The 25,833-nt window shown below is 42.6% G+C and overlaps 1 protein-coding gene and 1 pseudogene across 51 annotated transcripts in view; both read left to right on the top strand.

The window, feature by feature from the left end:
- SIL1 (SIL1 nucleotide exchange factor) overlaps positions 1-25,833 on the top strand; it is a 286,900-nt gene that overhangs the window by 62,686 nt on the left and 198,381 nt on the right. For 4 of the 50 annotated variants that reach the window (XM_081500909.1, XM_081500896.1, XM_081500921.1 and 1 more), the window contains exons 1-2: positions 12,214-12,317; positions 18,695-18,824. The exons of 1 other annotated variant lie outside the window; for it this stretch is intronic. In XM_081500909.1, coding sequence (XP_081357035.1) covers positions 18,805-18,824 — 20 coding nt within the window. In that variant the 5' untranslated portion in view covers positions 12,214-12,317; positions 18,695-18,804. Of the gene's footprint in view, positions 1-6,061; positions 6,255-11,794; positions 11,949-12,115; positions 12,179-12,213; positions 12,467-12,910; positions 13,060-18,694; positions 18,931-19,436; positions 19,626-25,833 lie in introns of those variants that run through there. 45 more of the 50 variants (XM_081500910.1, XM_081500898.1, XM_081500920.1 and 42 more) reach the window with 28 other exon arrangements.
- Positions 12,294-25,833, top strand: part of LOC145510221 (heterogeneous nuclear ribonucleoproteins A2/B1 pseudogene) — a 49,090-nt pseudogene continuing 35,550 nt past the window's right edge. Inside the window, exons 1-2 of the transcript XR_014056882.1 lie at positions 12,294-12,462; positions 18,695-18,824. The product of XR_014056882.1 is annotated as a heterogeneous nuclear ribonucleoproteins A2/B1 pseudogene (transcript). The remainder of the gene's footprint in view (positions 12,463-18,694; positions 18,825-25,833) is intronic.

Below are 25,833 nucleotides of genomic sequence, written 5' to 3'. Positions count from 1 at the left end.
AACTTTTCTGAGACTCAGTTTCCTCATCTGTGGAAGAAGAATAATAGTAGAGCCCTCATGAAGCTGCTATCAGCGATAAATGAGATAATGCATGTACTTAGCACAGTGCCTGTTTCATACTAAGCTTTCCAAAAAGTAGTTATTTACAGGGGTCATCTGTAGACTTGCTGCCTAGAGCCCATCTACTAGCTGTTCCACATTTCCTTCTGGTGAAACATCATTCTCTCTTCAGTCCATGTTGTTCTAGTGAAGCTGACTCCAACCTCAGCACCAGGATTAGAGCCCGTGACTCAGACCATTCCATTCTCCAGGCCACAGTTCAGTTCAGTTGCTCAGTCATGTCCGACACTTTAGTGTGTTTAGTTCTTCTTTGCTTTCTGCCATAAGGGTGGTGTTATCTGCATATCTGAGGTTATTGATATTTCTTCCGCAATCTTCATTCCAGCTTGTGCTTCATCCAGCCCAGCATTTCTCATGATGTACTCTGCATATAAGTTAAATAAGCAGGGTGACAATGTATAGCCTTGACATACTCCTTTTCCTATTTGGAACCAGTCTGTTTTTCCATGTCCTCTTCTAACTGTTGCTTCCTGACCTGCATACAGATTTCTCAAGGGGCAGGTCAGGTGGTTGGTACTCCCATCTCTTTCAGAATTTTCCACAATTTGTTGTGATCCACACAGTCAAAGGCTTTGGCGTAGTCAATAAAACAGAAATAGATGTGTTTTTGGAAGTCTCTTGCTTTTGTGATGATCCAGCAAATGTTGGCAATTTGATCCCTGGTTCCTCTGCTTTTTCTATGTCCAGCTTGAACATCTGGAAGTTCATGGTTCATGTACTGTTGAAGCTTGGCTTGTAGAATTTTGAGCATTACTTTCCTAGCGTGTGAGATGAGTACAATTGTGTGGTAGTTTGAGCATTCTTTGGCATTGCCTTTCTTGAGATTGGAATGAAAAGTGACATTTTCCAGTCCCGTGGCCACTGCTGAGTTTTCCAAATTTGCTGGCATATTGAGTGCAACACTTTCACAGCATCATCTTTTAGGATTTGAAATAGCTCAACTGGAATTCCATCACCTCCACTAGCTTTGTTCGTAGTGATGCTTCCTAAGGCCCACTTGACTTCACATTCCAGATTGTCTGGCTCTAGGTGAGTGATCACACCATTGTGATTATCTGGGTCGTGAAGATCTTTTTTGTACAGTTCTTCTGTGTATTCTTGCCACCTCTTCTTAATGTCTTCTGCTTCTGTTAGGTCCATACCATTTCTGTCCTTTATTGAGCCCATCTTTGCATGAAATGTTCCCTTGGTATCTCTAATTTTCTTGAGGAGAGCTCTACTCTTTCCCATTCTATTTTCTTCTATTTCTTTGCACTGATCAGTGAGGAAGGCTTTTTATCTCTCCTTTCTATTCTTTGAAATTCTGCATTCAAATGGGTATATCTTTCCTTTTCTCCTTTGCTTTTCACTTCTCTTCTTTTCACAGCTATTTGTAAGGCCTCCTCAGTTAAGCCTTTTGCTTTTTTGCATTTCTTTTTCTTGAGGATGGTCTTGATCCCTGGCTCTTGTACAGTGTCATGAACCTCTGTCCATTGTTCATCAGGCACTCTATCAGATCTAGTCCCTTGAATCTATTTCTCACTTCCACTGTATAATTGTAAGGGATTTGATTTAGGTCATACCTGAATGGTCTAGTGATTTTCCCTACTTTCTTCAATTTAAGTCTGAATTTGGCAATAAGCAGTTCATGATCTGAGCCACAGTCACTCCTGGTCTTGTTTTTGCTGAGTGTATAGAACTTCTCCATCTTTGGCTGCAAAGAATATAATCAATCTGATTTCGGTGTTGACCATCTGGTGATGTCCATGTGTAGAGTCTTCTCTTGTGTTGTTGGAAGAGAGTATTTGCTATGACCAGGCCACAGTGATTGATTGAAAAATGGGGACATGGATAGTTACCATATGACCCAGCAATTCTACTCCTAGGTATATACCTAGAGAATTGAAAACAGGTCTTCAAGTAAAAGCTTGTATGTGAATGTTCATAGCAGCATTATTCATAACAATAAAAAGATGGAAACAACTCAAATGTCCATCATCTGATAAGTGGATAAACAAAATGTTGGTATATTCATAGAAAGGTAATATTATTCAGCCACAAAAAGGAATGAAGCACTAGTTCATGCTACAATGTGGATGAAACTTGAAAACACTGTGCTAAGTGAAAGAAGACAGGCCATATATTGTATGATTACATTTATATGAAATATCCAGAATAGGTAAATCTATAGAGATGGAAAGTATATTCATGACTGCCAGAGATTGGAGGGAGGGAGAATGGGGAATGATCGCTAATGGGTGTGGGGTTTCTCTTTGAGGTGCTGAAGATGTTTTGGAATTAGATAATGGTGATAACTGTACAACATTTAGTTCAGTTCAGTAGCTCAGTCATGTCTGACTCTTTGCAACCACATGGACTGGAGCACACCAGGCTTCCCTGTCCATCACCAACTCCCGGAGCTTGCTCAAACTCATGTCCATTGTGTTGTTGGATGATGCCATCCAACATCTCATCCTCTGTCATCCCCTTCTCCTCCTGCCGTCAATCTTTCCCAGCATCAGGGTCTTTTCCAATGAGTCAGTTCTTCACGTCAGGTGGCCAAAGTATTAGAGCTTCAGCTTTAGCATCAGTCCTTCCAATGAATATTCAGGACTGATTTCCTTTAGGATTGACTGGTTTGATCTCCTTGCAGGCAGATTCTTAACCACTGGACTATCAGGGAAGTCCTCAAGACCTGGTTATACATTGGAGTTTGTGTGTGATTTTCCTGATTTTAGGACTGAAAATCCGTTGTTCCACATTGGTCACCCTAGTTGGAGCTCTAAGTCTACCTCTGTTGAAACTCAGGAGTATACCTGTGGACTCTCCACTTACATTAGTCAATAAATTCCCTTTTTGTTTTAGCAAGTGTCATGGGTTGGGTTATCCAGAGAAAGGAACTGAGACAGAGTTCAGGGTTCCAGATGTTTATTAGGGAACAATATTTATGAAAGAAAGGAGGCAGAAGAAGATTGGATGGAGGAAGAAATCATTGGTCAATCCAAGAGAGGGCTCTGAAACTAGCACTGCCCTTCAGAGAGTCCCACACTGATCCAAAATGGTGGGCCCAGTATATTCTCCTTTGTTTCTTTTCACCTGAAAACTTCTAGTCATCCTTCAAGTCTCAGTTTAAATGTTGCTTTTGTGGGGAGCCATTGATGCTTTTGAACTGTGGTGTTGGAGAAGACTCTTGGGAGTCCCTTGGACTGCAAGGAGATCCAACCAGTCAGACCTAAAGGAAATCAGTCCTGAATATTCATTGGAAGGACTGATTCTGAAGCTCCAAATACTTTGGCCACCTGATGCGAAGGGCTGACTCATTTGAAAAGAGCCTGATGCTGGGAAAGATTGAAGGCAGGAGGAGAAGGGGATGACAGAGGATGAGATGGTTGGATGGCATCACCGACTCAATGGACATGAGTTTGGGTAAACTCTGAGAGTTGGTGATGGACAGGGAGGCCTGGTGTGCTGTGGTTCATGGGATCACAAAGAGTCTGATACAACTGAGTGACTGAACTGAACTGAACTGATCAGTAATGTTAAAGTCCCATGGCACCTGGAGCATGTGTAGCAATTTGATTAATTAGTAACTATTTTTTTTTTTGTTTTATGTTGTCTTCCTTGAAGTCTTCTAGCTTCATGAAGAAATGGACTGTTCTAGTTAGCTATTTCTAAGTAACAAACTACTCCAAACCTTAGTGGCCTACAGCAGAGGCTGGCTTAGTAGGACTCTGGTGCCAGATCTAGCCTACCACCTGTTTTTGTATAACTGAAAAACTAAGAATTTTTTTTCCACATTTTTAAGGGGTTATAAAAGAAACCACCCAAAAAGAATAATATGTGACAGAGATGGTACATGGCCCACAAAGCCTAAAGTACTTACTATCTGGCCCTTTACAGAAAAGGTTTGCCAAAACATCCATTTTGTTACATCTCATGATTTTATGCATCAGGACTTCAGGAGAGGTTTGGTTGGATGATTTTTCCATGTGATATTAACTGGCACTTCTCAGTGGCACTCAGCTAGAAGCTAGTCTGGTCGAGAGGGTCCAAGAAGGCTTCACTCATATATCTGGTATCTTGGTAAGATAGCTGGAAGCCTGGGTTCAGCTGGGCCCCTGTCCACACTGTCTATCCCTCAGGGTGACTGGACTTTAATAAGAGTGGCTCAGATATCCCAAAAACCAAAATGGAAACTCTCAAAGAAGGCTTATAATTGGAGAGTGTCACCTTTTCTATGCCCCATTGGTCAAAGCAGTCAGGCCAAGCCAGATTCAAAGGGAGGGGAAATATAACCCACCTCTGAATGACAGGAATGCAAAAACGTTGAGACTTTCCTTAATTAACTTGAGGACTAAGTCCGCTCTCTCACCATTATATTGCCAACTCTTAGCACACCACCTGGTATATGGACTCAATAAGTTAGTTAACTAATGAATACACTCTGGTAGATAAAATCTGAGCTATTTGTAATAAAAAATATTAGATTTGCAGCTTGATCAAGGCTGAGGTCTGATTGAACTCTTAGAAGCACGCCTTTCCGTATGTTCCCTTTTGGGACTACCATGGGTCTTCTCTACTGTGTCGTATCTCTCAGAGTGTTTGAACTTTAGTTTCCTTTTTGGTTAATGAGGGACAATGTATCCTGTATCTCACAGGATTCCTGTGAGAATTAAATGGTATAGTGAGTCTGAGAAAGTGTTATAAACTGTAAAGTTCTGTTTAACTTTAGATTGTCATTATTGTTATTGTTCCTTAGGATGAGGAGTGGACAAGGCCAGAACCCCTAGACCCTCAGGAGATGGGGAAGGACCCCTCAACCTTACCCTACTCCTCAGCTCAGTTCCTGAGGAACAGACATTAGAAGGGTGCACCATGGCCATGTAGTGAAATTCTAGCCAGGGAAGATTTATTTCTCCATAGTGGCTCTAATGGTGGGTATCATAATTCCATAATGATCTTGGTGCCAATTCCCCCCACCCTAGGCGTCTCTGCAGAGGCCATTGGGAAATGAGAAACCACACTAGGTAAACAAATAAGAATGATTAGTTGCATGTGACCAGCCCCTTGTCACCTGAGCTGGCCCGTTGTGTGCTCCAACATATGGGGTAATAAAAACACTGCTGAGAGAAACCACATTCAACTTGTCACTCTTACCTAACTCAGAAAATGCAGTATCCTTTTCCTTGGAAGACCCCCCCCCCCGAAACCCTCTGTCCCAGAGGCATTGCCATACCTTTCATTTTTTGTGTGTCTCATTTTTGACTGGAGGGAGGATTTGTCTGCCTGAGTAATACCTCTTCTTCCAACCTTTCCACAAAAGCTCCTATACATTCTGAGCATGATGTATAATGCATGTGTAGTGTGTGTACATCTGGGAGTGGGATAATTACTTAGAATATAAGTAGGATATAAAGCAGGATCCCTGTGTGAGTCTGTAAGTACCCACGAGTATATATTTGTGTCATTTAACTTTGCCCAGACTCTAGCACAATGTCTGTGTGGCCAACAGGCATGGAAAAGAATAGTACTAAAGGCTAAGAACTACTCAGCAGTTGTTACTGTGCTAAGCACCAGGCTGAATGCTTTGTATATATTATCCTATTTAATCTCCATAACAATTATTGAGGTGAGTACTAAAATTATATGCTTTTTACAAATAAGGAAACACACCTCTGATGTTGGTTAAGGTTAAAGCAACTTGCTGAGCTAGTGAGGAGCAGTCGGGACTTAAAATATGTCTGTCTGATTTCAAAGTCTGTTCTTAAATTACTCCACAACCCCAAATCTAGGCTCTGTGCTAACAGCGATATTGAATTTAATGATCCAGTGTTCTGTGACATGCCACATGGCAGGCCTTATTCTCCACATGTGATCTCACAAAGCTTTGGTGCTTGGAGACCTTTACTGAGGCCAGTGTCAGAGGAGGGAAGTGTTCTTCCATCATTGGCTTGCTGATCCCAGTCTGTGTTAGTGTGGTCAGTCACTGTACCCACCATGCCCAGGATTCCCTTGTAGCAGACACCATCCCTCCTGCAGTTCCCTGCATGGCCCTTGTATAGGGATAGGCACAGACTGGACCAGTATCAGATCCACATAGGCTCCCTGCCCTACGGTGGACCTGCAGTGGCCTGATTCTTAGGGCTCTTCCAGAGGTGGGCCTTGGAGATTGCAATGAACTATTACAGTCAACCGGGATTGCCCCAAATTTGGAATGTACAGTTAAACTGTCTTGGCCAGTTAGACATCTCAGTGTGATGCAGATGTCAAGAGTAAGAGAACAAGTGGTCCATGAGAAGGAGAGATGAAAGAGTAGCCTGTTTTCAGAGCACTTGGTTCCAGTTCCAGTCCTGCCTGTTTGTCTTTACATCAGTCCTTTACTATGGGCCTGGGCAAACCTGAACTGTATGGTTAAGGGGTGGGTGACGAATTTGGAAGCTTGAGGGAAAATCTAGGAGACAGAGATGTGAACTAGATGACTGGGTACTGTGCAAGGGAGAGAAAATGGTAAAATACGATCCATGGAGGTGACATAGGTGAGGCATGTACATGAAGGTGGGGGAGGAATGGCTCAGGTAGGCTGTCAGGTTATCTGCTGCAGGGTGTGTGGTATTAATGTCCTCCCCCATCACCCAACAATGCCTTCACTATATCCTGCGTTTCACCCTGATGCTTTTGCAGTATGGCTTCTTGGTGGGGAAATGGAGCAGAATGAGGGGACAGCTGACATCTGGGTTATACTCCATCTGTCACTAGTCTGGTTTCCCTAGGATCTCCGATTGGCTTTCAAGGCTACTTTATACATCTATGTTTGCGTGTTTTACTAGATATGTCTCATTGTGTAATTATAGAGAAATTGTCTGTGGCAATGTGCAAGCAATATGTAACAGAGTTCATATATGTAAATGCAGGATGTTTTAATTTATCTATACATGTAAACATGTATGTGTGCAGTGTGTATTATGAATCTGGATGTGTAATCTGGGTGCATGAGTGTGGGCATTTGTGCCAGGGTATGGGGCTTGTGGCCAATAGTATTCTCCAGAGGTGGCTGCTGTGATATATCACATCCCACATGTTCTCTTTACAAGATTATGGTGACACTCCTCCCATCGAGAGGTGGGCTCCCCTTCCTTCTCCTCAAATGTAGGCAGACCTCTATGACTCCCTCAACCAATGGCGTGTGGCAGAAATGATGCTGCATAACTTCTGAGGCTAGATCATAAAAATACCAGGCACCTTAACGCTTGGTTCTCCTGGGATGCTCATTCTTGGAAACCAGCCACCAAATTGTGAGGAGGCCAAGCAGCTACAGGGAGAGGCCACTTATCAGTGTCTTGGCTGACACCCCGAGCTGAAGTCCTACCTGCCAGCCATGTCTGAGCACTGTGCATTAGTGGAGCCAGCCCAAGGGGACAGTGCACAGAGCAGAGTCTGTTCTTCCCTACCAAGCCCTGCCCAAATTGTTAAATAAATGTGGATGCTTTGTTATGTAGCTATAGCTGTGTCTGCCCTAACTGTGTGTGTGTTCCTGTGATTTGATGCCTTTGTGAGCAACTGTAGGCAGTTTGTGTCAGATGTCTGTGTACTTCAGTCGGTGTGTGGTTGAAGGTGTTCCTTGGGGTTCTTGGGGTTTAACTTTGGCCTCAGTGGAAGTTGTTTGGTGAGAACCCTTTGAAATCTTGTCTGTCTTCTAAGTTTCTTCTTTTGCATGTTTTCCCTTTGAGCCAGAGAGGCCTGTTCAGCTGAAAGCAATTGCAGCTTAAATTTACTGACCTTTTTTCTGGTCAACCCCTCCAGAGATGCCAAAGCCTTCTAGCAGGTGGGAGGTTGCTATCCAGAGGCCTCACAAGCCTTTCACTGGGGCTGAAAACACTGTTTTTAAAATTTTCCTTTTCAGAAATGCATCAGAGACAGAGCAAAGCACAGACACTGGGGTCCTTGATGTCTCCTGGGATAGAGAGATTTAAAATTTCTGACTGCCACCAAGGAAGCTGTTTATGGGCTCAAGTGTGCCAGGTCTCAGGGCAGAGGTCATCTGGTCTTTGCCCTTCCTTGCCTGTGAGTGCAGCCTAGGAAGTAGAGAACCCTGGCTCTGATGGCCAGTTCCTCTTGGTCTCCTTGGAAGTACCCCATCAGCTTCTTGCTTCTTCCATGTTGGCTCTTGATTTACTTTTCCAGGAATGCAGAGAGCTCTGTCTGCTTTACACTCCTGCCCTTGCACTGCCTCTCAGGCTCTCGGGACCTCTAAAGCACCGTTGTCCAATAGCGCTTTTAGCAATGATGAAATGTTTCATAATCTGCACTGTCCAATATGGTAGACATTAGCCACATGTGGTTTTTGAGCACTTGAAATGTGACCAGTGTAACTAAGAAACCGAGTTTTAAATTTTATTTAATTTTAATTAATTTAAATCTAAATAGTACACATGGCTATTGGCTACTGTGTTGGACAGCACAGCTCAGAAGAGTTCAGAGAGAAGAGGTTTTCTTTTGTTTGTAAAATGGGGATAAAAATCGGCCCCATCTGCCTCATAGGGCTGTCTGAAAGAAACAAGATGACGAATGTGAAAGAGTTTTATTCACATAAGGGATCTGAAAAGATAGACAGCAGTGTAAACAGAGTGGGCTTATTCTTATAGCTCTTTGTTAATATTTCTGTTTTATGGCCCTTGCTGGACTGAGTTGATTTGATCTGTTTACATTTCTGAATCTCTCATCTGACTTTGAGCTCTTTGAGGGTAAGAACAGGTGGGATATTATCATAGCTGTATCCTCACAGTCAATTGCTGGCATGTAGCTTGATACTCCGGAGAAGGCAATGGCACCCCACTCCAGTACTCTTGCCTGGAAAATCCCATGGACGGAGGAGCCTGGTAGGCTGCAGTCCATGGGGTCGCTAAGAGTCGGACACGACTGAGAGACTGCACTTTCACTTTTCCTTTTCATGCACTGGAGAAGGAAATGGCAACCCACTCCAGTGTTCTTGCCTGGAGAATCCCGGGGACGGTGGAGCCTGGTGGACTGCCGTCTATGGGGTCGTACAGAGTCGGACACGACTGAAGTGACTTAGCAGTGGCAGTAGCAGCTTGATACTCATGTTCAAGCAAATAAAATGTCTAGAGTCCAGAAGTGATTGCTGGCAGCAGTATTTAAAATGTATGGTGAGAGCTGGGATTGGGGAGCACACAGAGAGGAGGGGAGCAGGAGAATAGGGTGGTGAGACAGAGAGCTAGGGCTCCAACTCCTGACACTCAACATTCTAGGGCCACCCAGAGAGACCAGTGAGCCAATTCCTGATGCCAGGAAGCTTTCACACAGCTAGGTATCAGGCTTGTGGGAGACTGAAAAAGGTTGATCAGAGGAGAAATGATCCACTCATGCATTTTGCTTGTTAAAGAAGGGGTTGAACATATAAATCTCCGCCTAGCTAGGGCCCTAGGGTGGGTGCTGTGGTTTTCTTTCTTTTCCTGAGGGTTCCTCAGGCCCTTTATCTTTCAAAGGTGTTGCTCTTCTGGGGAGCAGAGGAGGGAACTTGGAAACTCTCCAACAGAGCTTTAAGGGACAAAAGGCATTTTTAGTGGTTGTTTACTTATTTAAAAGGAAATTTAAAATTTACTTCTGCTCAATTCCAAGAGTAATACAGGGAAACAAACAGAAGGGACCAATGGGATCCTACCACCCAATCTGATCCCTGGATTTCAAACTTTCTGCTTTTACAGTGGTCCTCCTTGTTTTGGGGCCATGAGAATAAAGACAGTCTGCTTAGGCCCAGCCCTGAACACTGATTTTAGCAGCTCAATAGGCTTGAGCTCAGAGCTAATTCCCCTGGGAAGGTGGCTCTCAAACAGGGCTTTTAAAGATTTGGAGATTGGGGGACATGGAATTTCCCTTCTGTACATACTTGACCTGGTTAGATCTGTCCCAAGAAGGAAGCCAGGCTCCTGTGAGTGCTGGCTGCTCTCTGTCCAGCTGGACTCTTCTCTTGGCTCATGCATTTATGTATGAACTCTGAGATTTGAGCTTATTCTATTTTTAAGCTTCTTACTCTTGTAGTACTTTATTAATATCTTTTTTATAACTTGTGTCAGGCTCAATTGTAATTTATATGTTCACTCTGCAATGTATCCCAGATGCAATAAATATTTGTTGAACATTTATAACCTGTCTTCATGGTACTAGGCAGTGACACAAACTAGAATTATTCCTGGGTCCAGCTACTCTTACTGGTCTCCTGAGTGTTCCATGGGAAAAGTGAGCAGTTCCCTGTCCTTTCCCACCCAGTCCCAGTGAAGTGCCTTACATAGGTCTTTCTAATAAACTGGCAGTACTCACTAAAGTCTTGATCTTCTGGAGAAGGGAATGGCTACCTACTCCAGTATTCTTGCCTGGAGAATTTCATGGACAGAGGAGTTTGGGTGGCTACAGTCCATGGGGTCTCAAAAAGTCAGATAGGACTAAGCAACTAACACTAAGCCGTTCCAGGCAAGAAGGTACTATGGAAAGAGAACAGGACTTTTGCAGGCATCCAAATCAGACTTAAACTCCCGGTTCTAGCACTTTGTGATTGTATGACTTTGCATAAGTCCTTCAACCTCTTTGAGCCATAGCTTCCTCATCTATGAAAAGGGGTGTGTGTGTGACAATTCTGATCTTGAAAAGTTATGAGAAGTAAATATAATGTATATGCAACACCTGGCATATATAAATAAGACATTCAGTGGTAGAGCAGAATTAGAGCTGCAGGTAACTTTCATTTTTAAAATAATTGGTCGTTGTCAATTCACACAATACTTAAGCATATAAAGTAGGTGACTTGCAGGTGCCCTATTCTGTATGAATTTTCTAAAATGACTGTTTATTGTTTGAGACTGAAAAGAAAGTGAAGTCGTTCAGTCGTGTCCAACTCTTTGGGACCCTATGGACTGTAGCCTACTAGGCTCCTCTGTCCATGGGGATTCTCCAGGCAAGAATACTGTGTGGAATACTGAATGGGTTGCCATTTCCTTCACCAGGGGATCTTCCTGACCCAGGGATCGAACCTGGTTCTCCCACATTGCAGGCAAACTCTTTACCCTCTGAGCCACCAGGGAAGCCCTATATAAACACTACACACAACAAAAGCAGAAAGAACAATCTTCTCCAGTGCACATAGAACACTCTTTAGATAGTTCACATCTTAGGCCACAAAACAAGTATCAATACATTTGAAAATATTGAAATCATACAGTGTCATTTCTGACTACAGTGGTATGAATCTAGAAATAAATAAGAGAATGCGTGTGTACATGCTAAATTGCTTCAGTTGTATCCGACTCTTTATGGCCCCATGGACTATAGCCCACCAGTCTCCTCTATATATGGGATTCTCCAGGCAAGAATACTGGAGTGGGTTGCCATGATCTTCTCCAGGGGACCTTCCGACCCAGGGATCAAACTTTATCTCCTGCATTGAAGGCAGCTTCTTTACTGTCTGAGCCACCAGAGAAGCCCTAAATAAGAGAATAACAGCTAGAAAACACACAAGTGTGTGGCAATTAAATAACACAGTCCTGAAAAGGCAGTGGTATCTTACTGATGAGTTTTCTCAAAGCTTCTTTCATGTCCCTGTTATATCCCAGCTTAGTCACACCAGTTTGATTTTTTTCACTCCCTATCCTTCTGGTTTCTTTCTTCTTCTTTTTTTTTTGTCTAGGCCACGAGGCTTGCAGTCTCCTCGACCAGGCATTGAACCCGTGGCCCCTATAGTGGAAGCACTGAGTCTTAACCACTGGATTTCTGGTGCAGTGTCACCTCTAGTTTCTTTCTGATGATTCTTCCGCGAAGGAGAAGCTGTTGGGAAATCAGAGGTGAAACTTCAAAGTCCTATTTCTGTCTGACTTAGAAGCAAACTGGACCCGCAAGTATCTCACACTGGCGGAAGGATACTGGGTTTAACAAGATTCAGGCGGTTCGCTCAGGTAGACGCTAGGGGGCGGGACTTGACAGAAGCGAGAGGGGCGGGGCTAACAACTCCGAGTGCGGAAAAGGGAGTGGGACGCCGGTCGGCTATTCTGGAAGGCGACAATTGGGTGAGGAGGCAAGTGACATAATAGCCGCGCGCTCACGGGTTCTGACGGTAGCCGTCGCGTCTGCGTACGGGGAGCTGGTTGCCGCTGCGGCCGCCTGGAATTGTGGGGATTGTGTCTGCCCCTGGGCTGCCGGGCGGGAAGCCGAAGGTAGGGGCAGTAAGGCCACCCGGCCCTGGGCCTGGGCTGGAGGCTCAGGGCGCTGCCCCGGTCTCTACCCGCCAGCGGCCCTGGCGCCTTCCCTGCACTGTTCGGGGTCCCTACACATCCCACCAGTGTCTCTGAAGCGGGACGTGTAAGTGGGCTCTGGACTCCTCACTAGTTTCTGCAGACCTGGCCTCTCAGCCCAAGGCTGCCTTCCCTGTCTTTCCCACTCGAAACGTCTCCAGGATACTTGCTTGAATGCCAGGCGAGGAGGCAGTGGGGGTCCGAGATAGGCTTTTGGCTTCTCATTTGTTTTTGTTTTCTTCCCTATTCTCTTCTCCCGGTCTCAGTTTCTTCATTTGTCCAGATGCTCTAGGATTGACATTCTGGTGTCTCTTCACCATATGGAATTGAACGATACCCGCGTTGTATTTCCACTTCTATCTTGTGTTTTTTTTTTTCCCTAGGTAGATGAAATACTTGCCTGTAAAGTCAGAGTTAGAGACTTTGGTGTGTTTCAAATCACCAGAAGGTTGTGCGTATCCCTGGTGTGTTTCAAATCACCCAGAGGGTTGTTTATCTCTGGTCATTATTTTCAGGCATTTTGGGTAAAGTGAGGCATGGGTACCTGCAGTTTTCCCCAGGTGGTTCTGATTCAGGTGGTCCCGAAGTCCTCGCTTTGAAATTCTCTGCTACGGAAAGCAATAGAAAATCATTTGAACTATGAGCCACATGTGGGAAAAACAAGGTAATCAGGAAATGCCCAGCACCTGCGAGGTTATTGGGGGGTTCCTTTGCGCTAGAGGAGCTAGAGGGCTGTTTGATACCTTAAATAACTTAAAATACATGATTGATATGTAAGATTAGCTTTTTAAATAAATGTTTTTAAATACTTGGCCTCAAATTCAAGTCCAACTGGCTTTCCGACCTAAATAAAACAAAACAGCAAACTGTTTTTGGGGATTTAGGAAGTTAGATTAAACCTAGACTAGGTAAGCAGGAGAAGAATGAATCCTTCATGTTTGCCAAGAGAATAAATTGATATTTATAAACACAGTGTTTGTTTAGACAGTGTGAAAGATGTGTTTTGTATCTGTGTGTCTTTTTAGCTCTCAACCCACCCAAGTTTCTTTTCTGATAAAATTATAGCCAGATTTGGAGATTGGATAGGATTTTGATGGGAGCTAGGACAGGAGGATATCAGGATTGATATTTGTGTGAAATGGATCAGGACTTGGTCTGTAGCTTCAGTTGAGAACTTGGTCCTTGCACTTTTTTCTAAATGGAATTAAATTTTTTTAACTTATTTTTGACTGTTTGGTTTTCATTGCTGCATGGACTTTTTCTCTAGTTACGGAGAGTGGGGGCTGCTTTCTAGTTGTGGTGCGCCGGCTTCTCATTGCTGTGTCTTTTCTTGTTGTGGAGCAGGGACTTTAGGGGCTTGGACTTCAGTAGTTGGGGCGTCTGGTTCTAGAACACAGCCTCAGTAGTTATGATGCACTTGGGTGTAGTTGCCCTGCAGCAGGTAGGATCTTCCTGGACCAGGGATGGAACTCATATCTCCTGCAATAGCCGGTGGATTCTTTACCAGTGAGCCACTAGCGAAGCCTGGCCCTTGGGTTTTTAAGGTGTTGCCATATCAGGCTTATTTTTACTGTTCTTTTGGGTGTTTAGTGGATTTAATCTGCAGATTAATACATGTGCTGTTCGGATGAAACTGTCAACGGACAAGACTTACTGCCCCCATTTTACAGACGGTGAGAATGGGTAGTATATTAGTAGAGATGTGGTAGCCCGGAAATGAGCTTTGTCCTCTGATTCCTGCTCTCTTCCTCTTGCTTGATGTCTTTGAATGCCAGCTATTACTTTTCTGCAGAGGCCAATTTTGAGCCCTCGTGTGTTTCGTTGACAGGAGAAAAGAGTAATTAAAAAACTGCAAAGTAACAAAATGGTTTTCAAATAAGCATGCCAGAACTTAATTCTCAGTGAGTATTGTTCTTTTAGAATGGCATGTGTAAGTGGTGGGGATTGAGGGTGGCATCCTGATAATGGCCTTTTGTTTTTTTCTTTTTTGCCTCCATACTCAGCTTGTGGGATCTTAGTTTCCCAACCTGAAATCAGACCTGCATCGGAAGTGTAGAGTCTTAATCACTGGACCTCCAGGGAAGTCCCATTAAAAAATTTTTTTTATTGATATGGCCTTTGTACAAAATAGTTTTGAATTTTGAAAATCCATCTTGAAGTTGTCAGAGATGTTTTTGAACCATATGAGAGATCAGTTTCATTAATACATGACACCATACAGTTGCTGCTGTTCTTTGTTTTTTTTTTTTTAACTACAAATGGCATGGTTAGGCAACCTGTCACGTGACCTCAGGTGACTTAACAGTTCATTTGAAGTGGACGTAGTGGTAATGTGAGATTTTTTTCTTTTTGGATGGGGGTGAGCATGTTGCATGGCTTGTGGGATCTTAGTTCCCCATGAGGGATTGAACCCAGGCCCTCGGCCGTGAAAGCATGGAGTCCTCACCACTGGACTGTTAGGGAATTCCCTGAACATGAGTTTTGATTCTGAGTCTATCGCTTATTAGCAATATGACCTCTAACAAGTTATTTCACTTCTAAGGCTTGGTTTTCCAGTGGATAAAAATGGGACTAATACTTTGAAGAGTGGTTAAATGAGGTAGTACATATGAAGCTTTTGGGACACAGGAATGCAGTGACTGTTTTCACCCTCAATAAAGATTTGCTAATAATGAAAATATTAAAAGACAAGAGAGTTTGTAAAGGCAAGTTGTACCTTTTTCCAAATAGGCGGATGCCTTCTCATTGGCATTTCATTATGTTTGTAGATTCATGCTCTGACCTCATCCTGCCTGTCTTTTTTTTTTTTTTTCATTTTCTATCCTTTCCTGAGTAACGCTGTGCTGTGGAGGCTGTCTGCCAGTCTCTTGGAGTAAGCCTCTTTTCACGAGAGCTAATCTGAACACTCTTATAATGCCAGCCCCCTGGTGGTGGATTCCTGGGGATTTTTCTGTGGGGCCTCAGCTGGTGTTTGGATCACGCTCTATAGCACAGTCATCTTTAACTCCTGGATTTGGAGTCAGTTTGGAGACGTGTCCTTGTGAGCTAATCTTTGCTCTTTCTGAGCGAGGATGAATGCTTTATCCTTCTCTGAGTCGGCTTTAAGCTGCAAGTCTTAGTCTTCTGCAACATAGAACTTCTTACTTTAATTATATTTGGTGTAAGGAAGGAATATCCTGCCCTTTTCTTCATTTACTTCCACCAAGGGTTTTACTGCCAAGTAGGGAAAGAGGATAGCTGGTTGTCATTCAGGTGAGGCTGTGGGTGACCCCTGGTGACCAGCTTCAGCAATAATTGAATTTGTCTTTGGGATAAAAACCTCATAAAAGAGGGAAGCTACTCAGGACACGTGTGAAGAACCTGCTAGAATTTTCCTGATTTGTGAAGAGTTTACAGCTGGCATCCTCACTTGTGCAATTTTCTACCTTGGAGACAGAACCCAGGAGCAACTGAATTATAGTCCAGACTGATGGACAAGGGTGTGGTTGTGTTGGCTGGTCATGTCTGCCCTCATTCTCCTGATAGTGTCCTAGGAAAAATTTGAGGCCTTGAGAAGTCACTTAGTCCATTATGGACTGCTATAATGGAACACCGTAGATTGGGTGGTTTAAATAACACACACTTATTTCCTGCAGTTCTGGAGGCTGGATGTGAAAGATTAGGGTGCCAATATGATCAGGTTCTTTTGGAAACTGGGTTGTCCCTTTGGACATCTAATCTGGTGTCTCTCAACCTTTTGTTCATTAGCACCTTTTGAGACATTTTTTCCCCTAATTGCCCCTCTGCCTCCAATCAATGGAATTTTAATACAACACAGTATACTGTGTATCTGTTTATGTACTGTAGCCCTTTGGGCCTCAAGCTGTTGTAATAGCTAAGATTTTTTTTTCTTCCTCAGGAATCAATTTTCACCCCTTTGGGGGTGATTTTGCCCTCATTGAGAATGCATGGTCTTATCCTATATTGTCTCACTAATATAGTCATCAATGCTCATTTTTTTAACTTTTTTTTTTAATTGGGGTATAGCCAATTAACGAAGGCAATGGCACCCCACTCCAGTACTCTTGCCTGGAAAATCCCATGGACGGAGGAGCCTGGTAGGCTGCAGTCCATGGGGTCGCTAAGGGTCAGACACGGCTGAGCGACTTCACTTTCACTTTTCACTTTCATGCATTGGAGAAGGAAATGGCAACCCACTCCAGTGTTCTTGCCTGGAGAATCCCAGGGACGGGGGAGCCTGGTGGGCTGCTGTCTGTGGGGTCGCACAGAGTCAGACATGACTAAAGAGACTTAGCAGCAGCAGCAGCAGCCAGTTAACAATGTTGTGATAGTTTTAGGTGAACAGCCATTTTAGGTGAACAGCCAAGGGACTCAACTATACGTCTACATGTATCCATTCTCCCCCAAACTCCTCTCCCATCCAGGCTGCCACATAACATTGAGCAGAGTTCTCTGTGCTATATAGTAGGTCCTTGTTTGGTTATCCATTTGAAATATAGCTGTGTGTGCATGTCCATCCCAAACTCATTATCTCTTCCCCCCAAAAACCATAAATTTGTTCTCTAAGTTTGTGAGTCTCTGTTTTGTAGGTAAGTTCGTTTGTCTCATTTTTTTTGTTTTTAGATTCCACATATAAGGGATGTCATGCTATTTCTCCTTCTCTGTCTGACTTCACTCAGTATGACAATCTCTGGGTTCATCCATGTTGTTGCAGATGGTATTATTTCATTATTTTTAATGTCTGAGTAATATTCCATTGTGTATATGTACCACATCTTTATCCATTCCTCTCTCTATGGACATTTAGGTTGCTTGCATGTCTTGGCTATTGTAAACAGTGCTCCAGTGAACATTGGGGTGTATGTATCCTTTCAGATCATGTTTCTCTCTGGATGTATGCCCAGGAGAGGGATTGCAGGGTCATATGGTAGCTCTATTTTTAGTTTTTTAAGGAACCTTCATAGTGGCTGGACCAATATACATTCCCACCAACAGTGTAGGAGGGTTCCCTTCTCTACACACACTCTCCAACATTTGTTGTTTGTGGATTTCTTTTGATGATAGCCATTCTGGCTGGTGTGAGGTGATATTGTAGTTTTGATTTGCATTTCTCTAATAATTAGCAATGTTGAATATCTTTTCTTGTGCATCAAGACTTGTTTTTTATCCAGAAGTTCCAGATGTTACCATAAGCTTTTTCAATACCTCAAACACCACACTAGTAAAAACAGGAGACTATTAATCTCATTCAATCCTCACACCAACCTTATAAGATAGTTTATCTCCATTTTACAGATGAAGTAACTGAAGCTCAGTGAGGTTAAATGATTTGATCGAGGTGAAAAAGTTTGATGTAGCCAGTCTTTAAATCCAATTCTGATTCCAGAATTACTTCTTTGCAGTTTGCTACCCATTCCCACCCCTTAAAAGTCTGCAGTCATCATCAGGATAATCGACCATTCAGCTTACTTCCTTAAGGTCCTACTGGATGCCAAACCCAAAGAAAAATGTGAAAATAGTTCTGCTGTTGAAGAGGTCATTGAGTTTTTCCAGGTTGGAGATGCCTTAGGGATAGGCATCTGTCCCTCTCCTCTGTTTGGCCCTCTTATGAGATGGCTGGCTGTAGCTGACAGCTTTCATGGAAAGATTGGAGCTAGTTGGTTTTTAGGAGTGTCAAAGCTGTGGATTTGTACTTATTAACTCCATTTTCCAACCAGTAGAGCTGTTTCTAATCACTGAGCATGTCATGTATAGAGTTTGACCAAATGCATGTGGTGGGCCCAGTAAACTTGTTGGCCATTAGATGTTTGTGAGCATGAGGATTAGTAAGAATTATGTTTATTTTTTGCTTATTACTATTCTTAATAATTCAGAGCAGAAGTTGTTTGTCCCTTTCTGAAGTTATTCTGTATTGTCTGGTTCAAAGCCTAATGATGTTAAGGGAGTTGGAGAAGAAATGGAATATGAGTGAAGGTAGGAGGGATATTTTTATTTGGACTTCTCCAAATAGGCTGGAATTGAGTTTATTCTTTATTGTTTTTATTTTCTTCCAAATCTTAAGAGTTTTCAGGTACTGCATTTGCCATTTGTTTCTCTAGTGGCTCCTTGGCCTTTATTTATCACAGCTGAGTGCAGATGTTCTTGGACTGAAAATTGGGCAGTGTCTGTTCAGCCCATGTCACATGTCAGATTCACAGAGAAATGGGAAGGGGTACGTTTCTGAGGTCTGCTTGCTGGCTATGTCTTGACTGAAAGCATTCTTGATTATGCCTTTTAATTACCACTTACTGTCCTCACAGGTAGAAGAACATACAGCAGTCAATGAATTGATCCATGTCTTGCTACTTCCCTTCTGCAAGTTGTCTGCCCTTTCTGTCTTGTGAGAGAGAGGAGTTCTAGAAACTGGAAGATGAGAAATGCATCCCAAAGGTCTGGTGAGGAAGGCTGATGCCAGTGGACTTTTAAATGGACATTTCTTTACATTTGTGAATAGTTTCATGCTTATGCCTCTTATCTCTGTGAGACTCCCAAGGAGGTAGGATCCATTTGACCAAACTGTGGAAAACTAGCAGGCTTCAGTTCAGAGGAAGAAACAAAGTAGGACAATCAATACAAACATTGATTGATCATGCTTTGAACCTAGGAAGTAGTAGACATTGGAAGCATAAGAGGCCAACTCCTTAGCAAGGAGTTTAATCTTGATTTTGTGACCCTTGGCATGTCATACTCATGGGATTTGATTTAGATTATATTCACTCATGGGATTTGATTTCGATTATAGTCAGTCTAAATTCACATTATTTCTGTGCTGGAAGAGATCATCCTAGGAGGTCTTTATATCAATTTCATTGCAAAAATCAGGACTGAGTCTGGTTCAAATTCAAGGGATGGCTCTTTGTGGTTCCTTGGGTGAGTAAACAGTCAGAAGGTACCCTTCTAGTTCTGTTACCACCCAGTGCTTCAGTTTTACTTTTGATGGGTTCCTATTTTACTGATGAAATGGGCTTCAGGCACCTGAAATGGGCCATATACCTTTTTTAGGACCACCAGCATATTAGTGGCAGAGCTGAGACTCAAGCCAGAGGGCTTGCAGAAGATGGCCATAGAAGTTGTTGGAATTATTTAGAGCCTTGTAAAGATGCAAGATGTTATTGCAGTTAAAAATCCCTATGGAGGGAGAAGGCCCTGCCTCCGTTGACTGCCTTGTTCATTATCTTACAACTCTCACAGGTGAGGTTTTTGGGTGTCATGCCAATTTTTCTCCCATTTATAAGTGTTTCCTTTTGCTCTTACTCCAAAGGAAATAGATTTGAAGTTTCCACTTGTTTTAGAAACAATAAAGTAGTGCCCAGGCCAGACTGCTGTGTGTTCTATAAAGAATGGAGCCAGTGAAGCAGTGGACCTTATTTTGTGACCCAAGCAAACCTTTAAAACATTTCTAAAAGAAAAAGTGAAGAAATGGATGGTATGTCATAGTGGTTTAAAACCACTCAGGGGTCCAGTGTTCATAGCAGCATTATTTACAATAGCGAAGACATGGAAGCAACCTAAGTGTCCCAACAATAGATGAATGGATAAACTAGAAGTGGTGTGTGTATATATATATATATATATATATATATATATACACACACACACAATGGAATACTACTCAGCCATAAAAAAGAATTAAATAATGACATTTGCAGCAACATGGATGGATCTGGAGATTATCATACTAAGTAAAGGAAGTCAGATAAAGACAAATACCATATAATATCACCTATATGTGGAATCTAAAAGAAGTGATACAAATGAACTTATTTACAAAATGGAAACACAGAAATAGAAAATAAATTTATGTTTACCAAAGGGGAAAGGGGGAGAGGGATAAATTAGTTTGAAATTAACAGGTACATACTACTGTGTATAAAATAGATGAACGAGGACCTACTGTATAGCACAGGGATCTAGATTCAATATCTTGTAATAACCAATTAATATAATGGAGGGACTTCCCTGGCTATCCTATTGGTTAAGACTGTGCTTACACTGTGGGGGGCTTGGGTTCTATCCCTGGTTGGCGAACTAAGAGGTTGCATGCCATGCATATATATACAATATATGTTCTTTGTGTCTCTCAGTCATGCCTGACTCTTAGTGATCCCGTGGACTGTAGCCTGCCAGGCTCCTCTGTCCATGGAATTTTCCAGGCAAGAGTACTGGAGTGGGTTGCCATTTCCTTCTCCAGGGGATCTTCCCAGCCCAGGGATAGAACCCGGGTCTCCCACGTTGCAGGCAGTCGCTTTACCAACTGAGCCACCAGGAAAGCCCTATAATGAATATACTTTATATGTTATATATGTATAATATAAATATATATTCTTTATATATGTATATATTCTTTATCTGAATCACTGTTATACACCTGAAACTAACACAGCATTGTAAATTAACTGTTGTTGCTGCTGTTTAGTCACTAAATAGTGTCTGACTCTCCATGGATTTCTGCATGCCAGGCTTCCCTGTCCTTCACTATCTCCCAGAGTTTGCTCAATTTCATGTCCATTGAGTCAGTGATGCTATCTATCTCATCCTCTGATGCCCTCCTCTCCTTTTACCTTCAGTCTTTCCCAGCAGCAGGATCTTTTCCAGTGAGTCAACTCTTTGCATCAGGTGGCCAAAGTCCTTCCAATGAATATTCAGGGTTGATTTCCTTTAGGATTGACTGGTTTGATCTTGCTGTCCAAGGGACTCTCAGGCACCTACTCCAGCACCGCAATTCAAAAGCATCAATCCTTAAGCACTCAGCCTTCTTTGTGTCCCAACTCGCACATCTGTACATGACAACTGGAAAAACCATAGCTTTGATTAGACAGACTTTTGTTGGCAAAGTGATGTCCCTGCTTTTTAATATGCTGTCTGGGTTTGTTATAGCTTTTCTTCCAAGGAGCAAGTGTCTTAATTTCTTGGCTGCAGTCATCATAAGCAGTGATTTTGGAACCCAAGAAAATAATATGTCACTGCTTCCACTTTTTCCCTTTCTATTGGCCATGAATTAATGGGACTGGATGCCACAATCTTAGTTTTTTGAACACTGAGTTTTAAGCCAGCTTTTTCACTCTCCTCTTTGACCCTCATCAAGAGGCTCTTTAGTTCCTCTTCACTTTCTGCCATTAGAATAGTATCATTTGCATGTCTGAGGTTGTTGATATTTCTCCTGGCAGTCTTGATTCCAGCTTGTGATTCATCTAGCCTGGCATTTCACATGATGTACTCTGCATATAAGTTAAATAAACAGAGTGACAGTATACAGCCTTGTCATATTCCTTTCTCAATTTTGGACCAGTCAGTAGTTACATGTAAGGTTCTGACTTTTGCTTCTTGACCTGCATACAGGTTTCTCAGTTTGGTATTCCCACTTCTTTAAGAATTTTTCACAGTTTTTTTGGATCCACACAGTCAAAGGCTTTAGTGTAGTCTGTGAAGCAGAAGTAGATATTTTTCTGCAATTCTATTGCTTTTTCTATGATCCAGCAGATGCTGGCCATTTGATCTCTGGTTCCTCTGCCTTTTCTAAATCTAGCTGGTACATCTGGAGGTTTTTGGTTCACATACTGCTGAAGCCTAGCTTGAGGGATTTTGAGCATTACCTTGCTAGCATGTGAAATGAGCACAATTATACAGTAATTTGAACCTTCTTTGGCATTGCCTTTCTTTGGGATTGGAACGAAAACTGACCTTTTCCAGTCCTGTGGCCAGTGCTGAGTTTTCCGAATTTGCTGACATACTGAGTGCAGCACCTAAACAGCATCATCTTTTAGGATTTGAAGTATCTCAGCTGGAATTCCATCACCTCTACTATCTTTGTTTGTAGTAATGCTTTCTAAAGCCCAGTTGACTTTACACTCCAGAATGTCTGGCTCTAGGTGAGTGACCATACCATTGTGGTTATCCAGGTCATTAAGACCTTTTTTATGTAGTTTTTCTGTATATTCTTGCCATGTCTTCTTAATCTCTTCTGCTTCTGTTAGGTCCTTACTGTTTCTGTCTTTTGTTATGCCCGTCCTTGCATGAAATGTTCCCTTGATATCTCCAATTTTCTTGAAGAGATCTCTAGCCTTTCCCATTCTATTGTTTTCCTCTGCTTCTTTGCATTGTTCATTTAAGAAGGCCTTCTTGTCTCTGCTTGCTATTCTCTGGAACTCTGCATTCAGCTGGGTTTATCTTTCCCTTTCTCCCTTGCTTTTCACTTCTCTTCTTTTGTCAGCTATTTGTAAAGCCTCCTCAGTCAACCTTTCATAGATCACAGTGTTGTCATGGTGAAGGCACTTGCATAACTCAGTGAAACTATATGACATGCTGTGCAGGGCCACCCAAGATGGACGGGTCATAGTGGAGAGTTCTGACAAAACGTAATCTTCTGGAGGTGGGAATGGCAAACCAATCCAGGATTCTTGCTGAGAGAACCCCATAAACAGTATGAAAAAGTAAAGATATATGACACCAGAAGATGACCTCCCCCCGCCCAGGTCAGAAGGTGTTCAGTATGCTACTGGGGAACTACAGTCAAAAAAAAGCCCCACTCATGGATCAGTTCATTTGGTTTCTTAATCTTCTATTGTTAGATTTCAGATTGTTAACAAGATGCTTACTTTCTCTAAGCCTTGATTTCATGATCTGTAGAATGGGAATAGTAATAGCTACTTTTGTAGCTGTCTTGAGAATTGAGAATTGTAGAAAGTGCATTCACTGGCACAGTGTAAGTGCTCTGTATATTATTATCAATAACGACAGCAACAACAGTTTCCAGTTCCTGACCCGGTTAGAGGATAAATTATGCTGACTGTTTAAGTGTGCTCTTAACCATCACATCATTGTCTTTGTTGGCTGGTTTATTATTCCTGTCAGTCACGTTGATCATGCTCATGCTAAATAACTAAAAGTTGTGAACAGCAAAGGACTTTGCAGCTTCTTTGCCACCTCCATCCTTATTTGATTTAGTTCTCACCTGTTTGATTTAGTTCTCACCTTTTTGAGGCTCGCTCTACTGGCTATCCCAGTCAAGGGGCATCTGACATGGTGATTTTAATGAAGCAGGGCTGGCTAGTCCAGAGCCTGCCTACAGCCCTCTGAGACAATGTGTTCTCCTTGTCTCTGGCCTTCTGCTTTTCAGCCAGACATGAAGCAATTAGCTCATTAAAGGAACTTTGACTTCTGTCACGGCCTTTTTCTGATTTGTATGCCCATTTCTGGCCTTGTGAGAGGTCAGAGAGGCATAGTCAATTACACTGACCCGGATTTTGTGCTCAAGTTGGCTCTCTTTTGCTTTGAGATTTGCAACTGGTTCAGTGTAGCAGTGGGAGTGGAAGTGGGGGAAAAGCCCCTGAAGTTACTAACTAGCCTCGCCTCCATTTTATTGATTTCAAGCTGAGTTTTAAAAATTCTGACATCATAACTATTGCCTGTGCCTTACTTCTGAATGAAACAAATAGAGTTAAACCTCATTATTTAGGGGCAGGACCAGTCTGCATAGGTAGAAAAACAGAAATCAAGGAGTGTTTTCATGAATCGCTGTATGGCAAAAACTATCACAATATTGTAAAGTAATTATCCTCCAATTAAAATAAATAAAAAAATAATCCTGACTACTGCACACACACACAAAATGTTTTCAGAGATGCCATTGTCTTAAAATTTGGGGCAGGCCTCTGCTGTGTCTTTCTCATCCTGTCTTACTGCTTCCTCTGTTTCCTGGAAGTATACCTGAGTGCTTTTTTTTTAAACTTTTTATTTTGTATTGAGGTATAGCTGATTAACAATGTTGTGATAGTTTCAGGTGAACAGGGAGGTATTCAGCCATACATATACGTATATCCATTTTCCCCCATACACCTGGGTTTTTATAGGAGTCTCCTCTTATCTCCTCCTTTGGCTCCCTCCAGGACATTGTGTACCACTGCTGTTAGGGTCTTCCTAAATACATTTCTGATTGGAGAACCCTCATGTTTAGAAGTTTTCAGAGGCACCTACTGGCTGCTAAATAAATTCCCTATGTATCAGTTGTCCTGGTGTTCATGCCCATCACAGTGTATCCCTGTCCTACCACTTTAATTATATCCCCTGTCATTACATACGAGTACTGTTTGCTCCTGATACACTGATCCATGTGGTCCTCTAAGCATTCTGCATGTTTGTCTCAGCCAGTTCTTTTGTCTGGAGTGCTCTCTCCTTAGTTTCCTACTTTATTCTGCAGATCCACAGTCTTCAGTGGGCCTTGCCTAATACCTCCTCATCTGTATCTCCATAGCAACACTTTGATTATAGAGTTCAGCATACTTTATCCTGGTTTGTTGTTTTGTCTCTTATTGTATGAGATTCCCAAGGACATGGGCATACTTTATTTTGTCTCCAGTATAATGCTGTGTAACATGGACACTATAAATGCTTATTGTATGAGTGAATACATGAATGCCTGAGAAATGATTAGCAGTTCTGTTCAAATCCCAGTTCTTTCCAGAAACATTCCTTGATCACTAATCACAGTGAGTCTGGCACACTCAACTCCCAGAGCCCTTTGTGTCTGAAACAGTCTGATTCTTTAGAGTCAGTCTTCCCACCTTGATTAGAAATTCTTGGAGGGCACAAATTGCATTCCTCATTTTTCTTTGAGTACCCAGCCCCCAGCACAATTCCTGGCATACAGAGGGTGTTTAATACACGCTTTTGAATCCAAGAGTCCAGCCATTTGGTCAGTTGCTGTGCCTACCAGTTGATCAGCCTTCTGTCACTCACTGGCCAGGGGTCTCCAACTCAGAGATGTTCCCAGGGCCAGGTTGGAAACAGTGTGAGGCAGTAAGAAATGTTGGGCTGTCAAATTGGAGTGCTTATGTGCTCTGGGGAACAGCTACTTCCCAGTCCATTTTTGCCACAGGTGAGTATGGCTTTAGTGACCTCCTCATCTCATATTATGAGAGAAGCTAGAAATTCAGATTCTAGTGTGATATCTGCAAGGACTACCAAAGTGCATGTGTGGTCCAGATTTGACCTATTCGCTTTCTTTTTGTGGCCTTTGGGTTGAGGCTGAAATTTCCCAGCCACAAATTTTCTTTGTGGAAGAAGAAAGGGAGGGGAGAGCATAAACTGAGGGAGCTTTTTAGGGAGTTTTGGTGAAAGCCTAGCTTTGATTGAGAGTATCCTGTAATTTTCTATGGGTAGTGACTTACTCTCTTTGGCTGAGTGCTATAGAGACCATGTATGGTCTGGGCTTCATCCTCTTGTATTCTGTCCCTAGAAAGATGCTATTCTAGGAACTTTTGTGATTTTTGCTCTTTTTGTCCAGCCTCAGCTAAGACAGATTTGATGGTGGTTCTTGCCTCTGTCGACTTCTAAGGGCCTGGTGGTCAGGCTGGTACAGAGACCATTCCTGTTAAAGGCTTCCGTGAGAAGGGATTCTGGA

Source organism: Giraffa tippelskirchi, chromosome 6 (genome assembly GCF_054371585.1).
Source record: "Giraffa tippelskirchi isolate mGirTip1 chromosome 6, T2T-mGirTip1v1.2.pri, whole genome shotgun sequence".
Classification (NCBI taxonomy): Eukaryota; Metazoa; Chordata; class Mammalia; order Artiodactyla; family Giraffidae; genus Giraffa; species Giraffa tippelskirchi.
The sequence above is the reverse complement of the archived record's forward strand: the minus strand, read 5'-3'. Positions and strand labels throughout refer to the sequence as shown.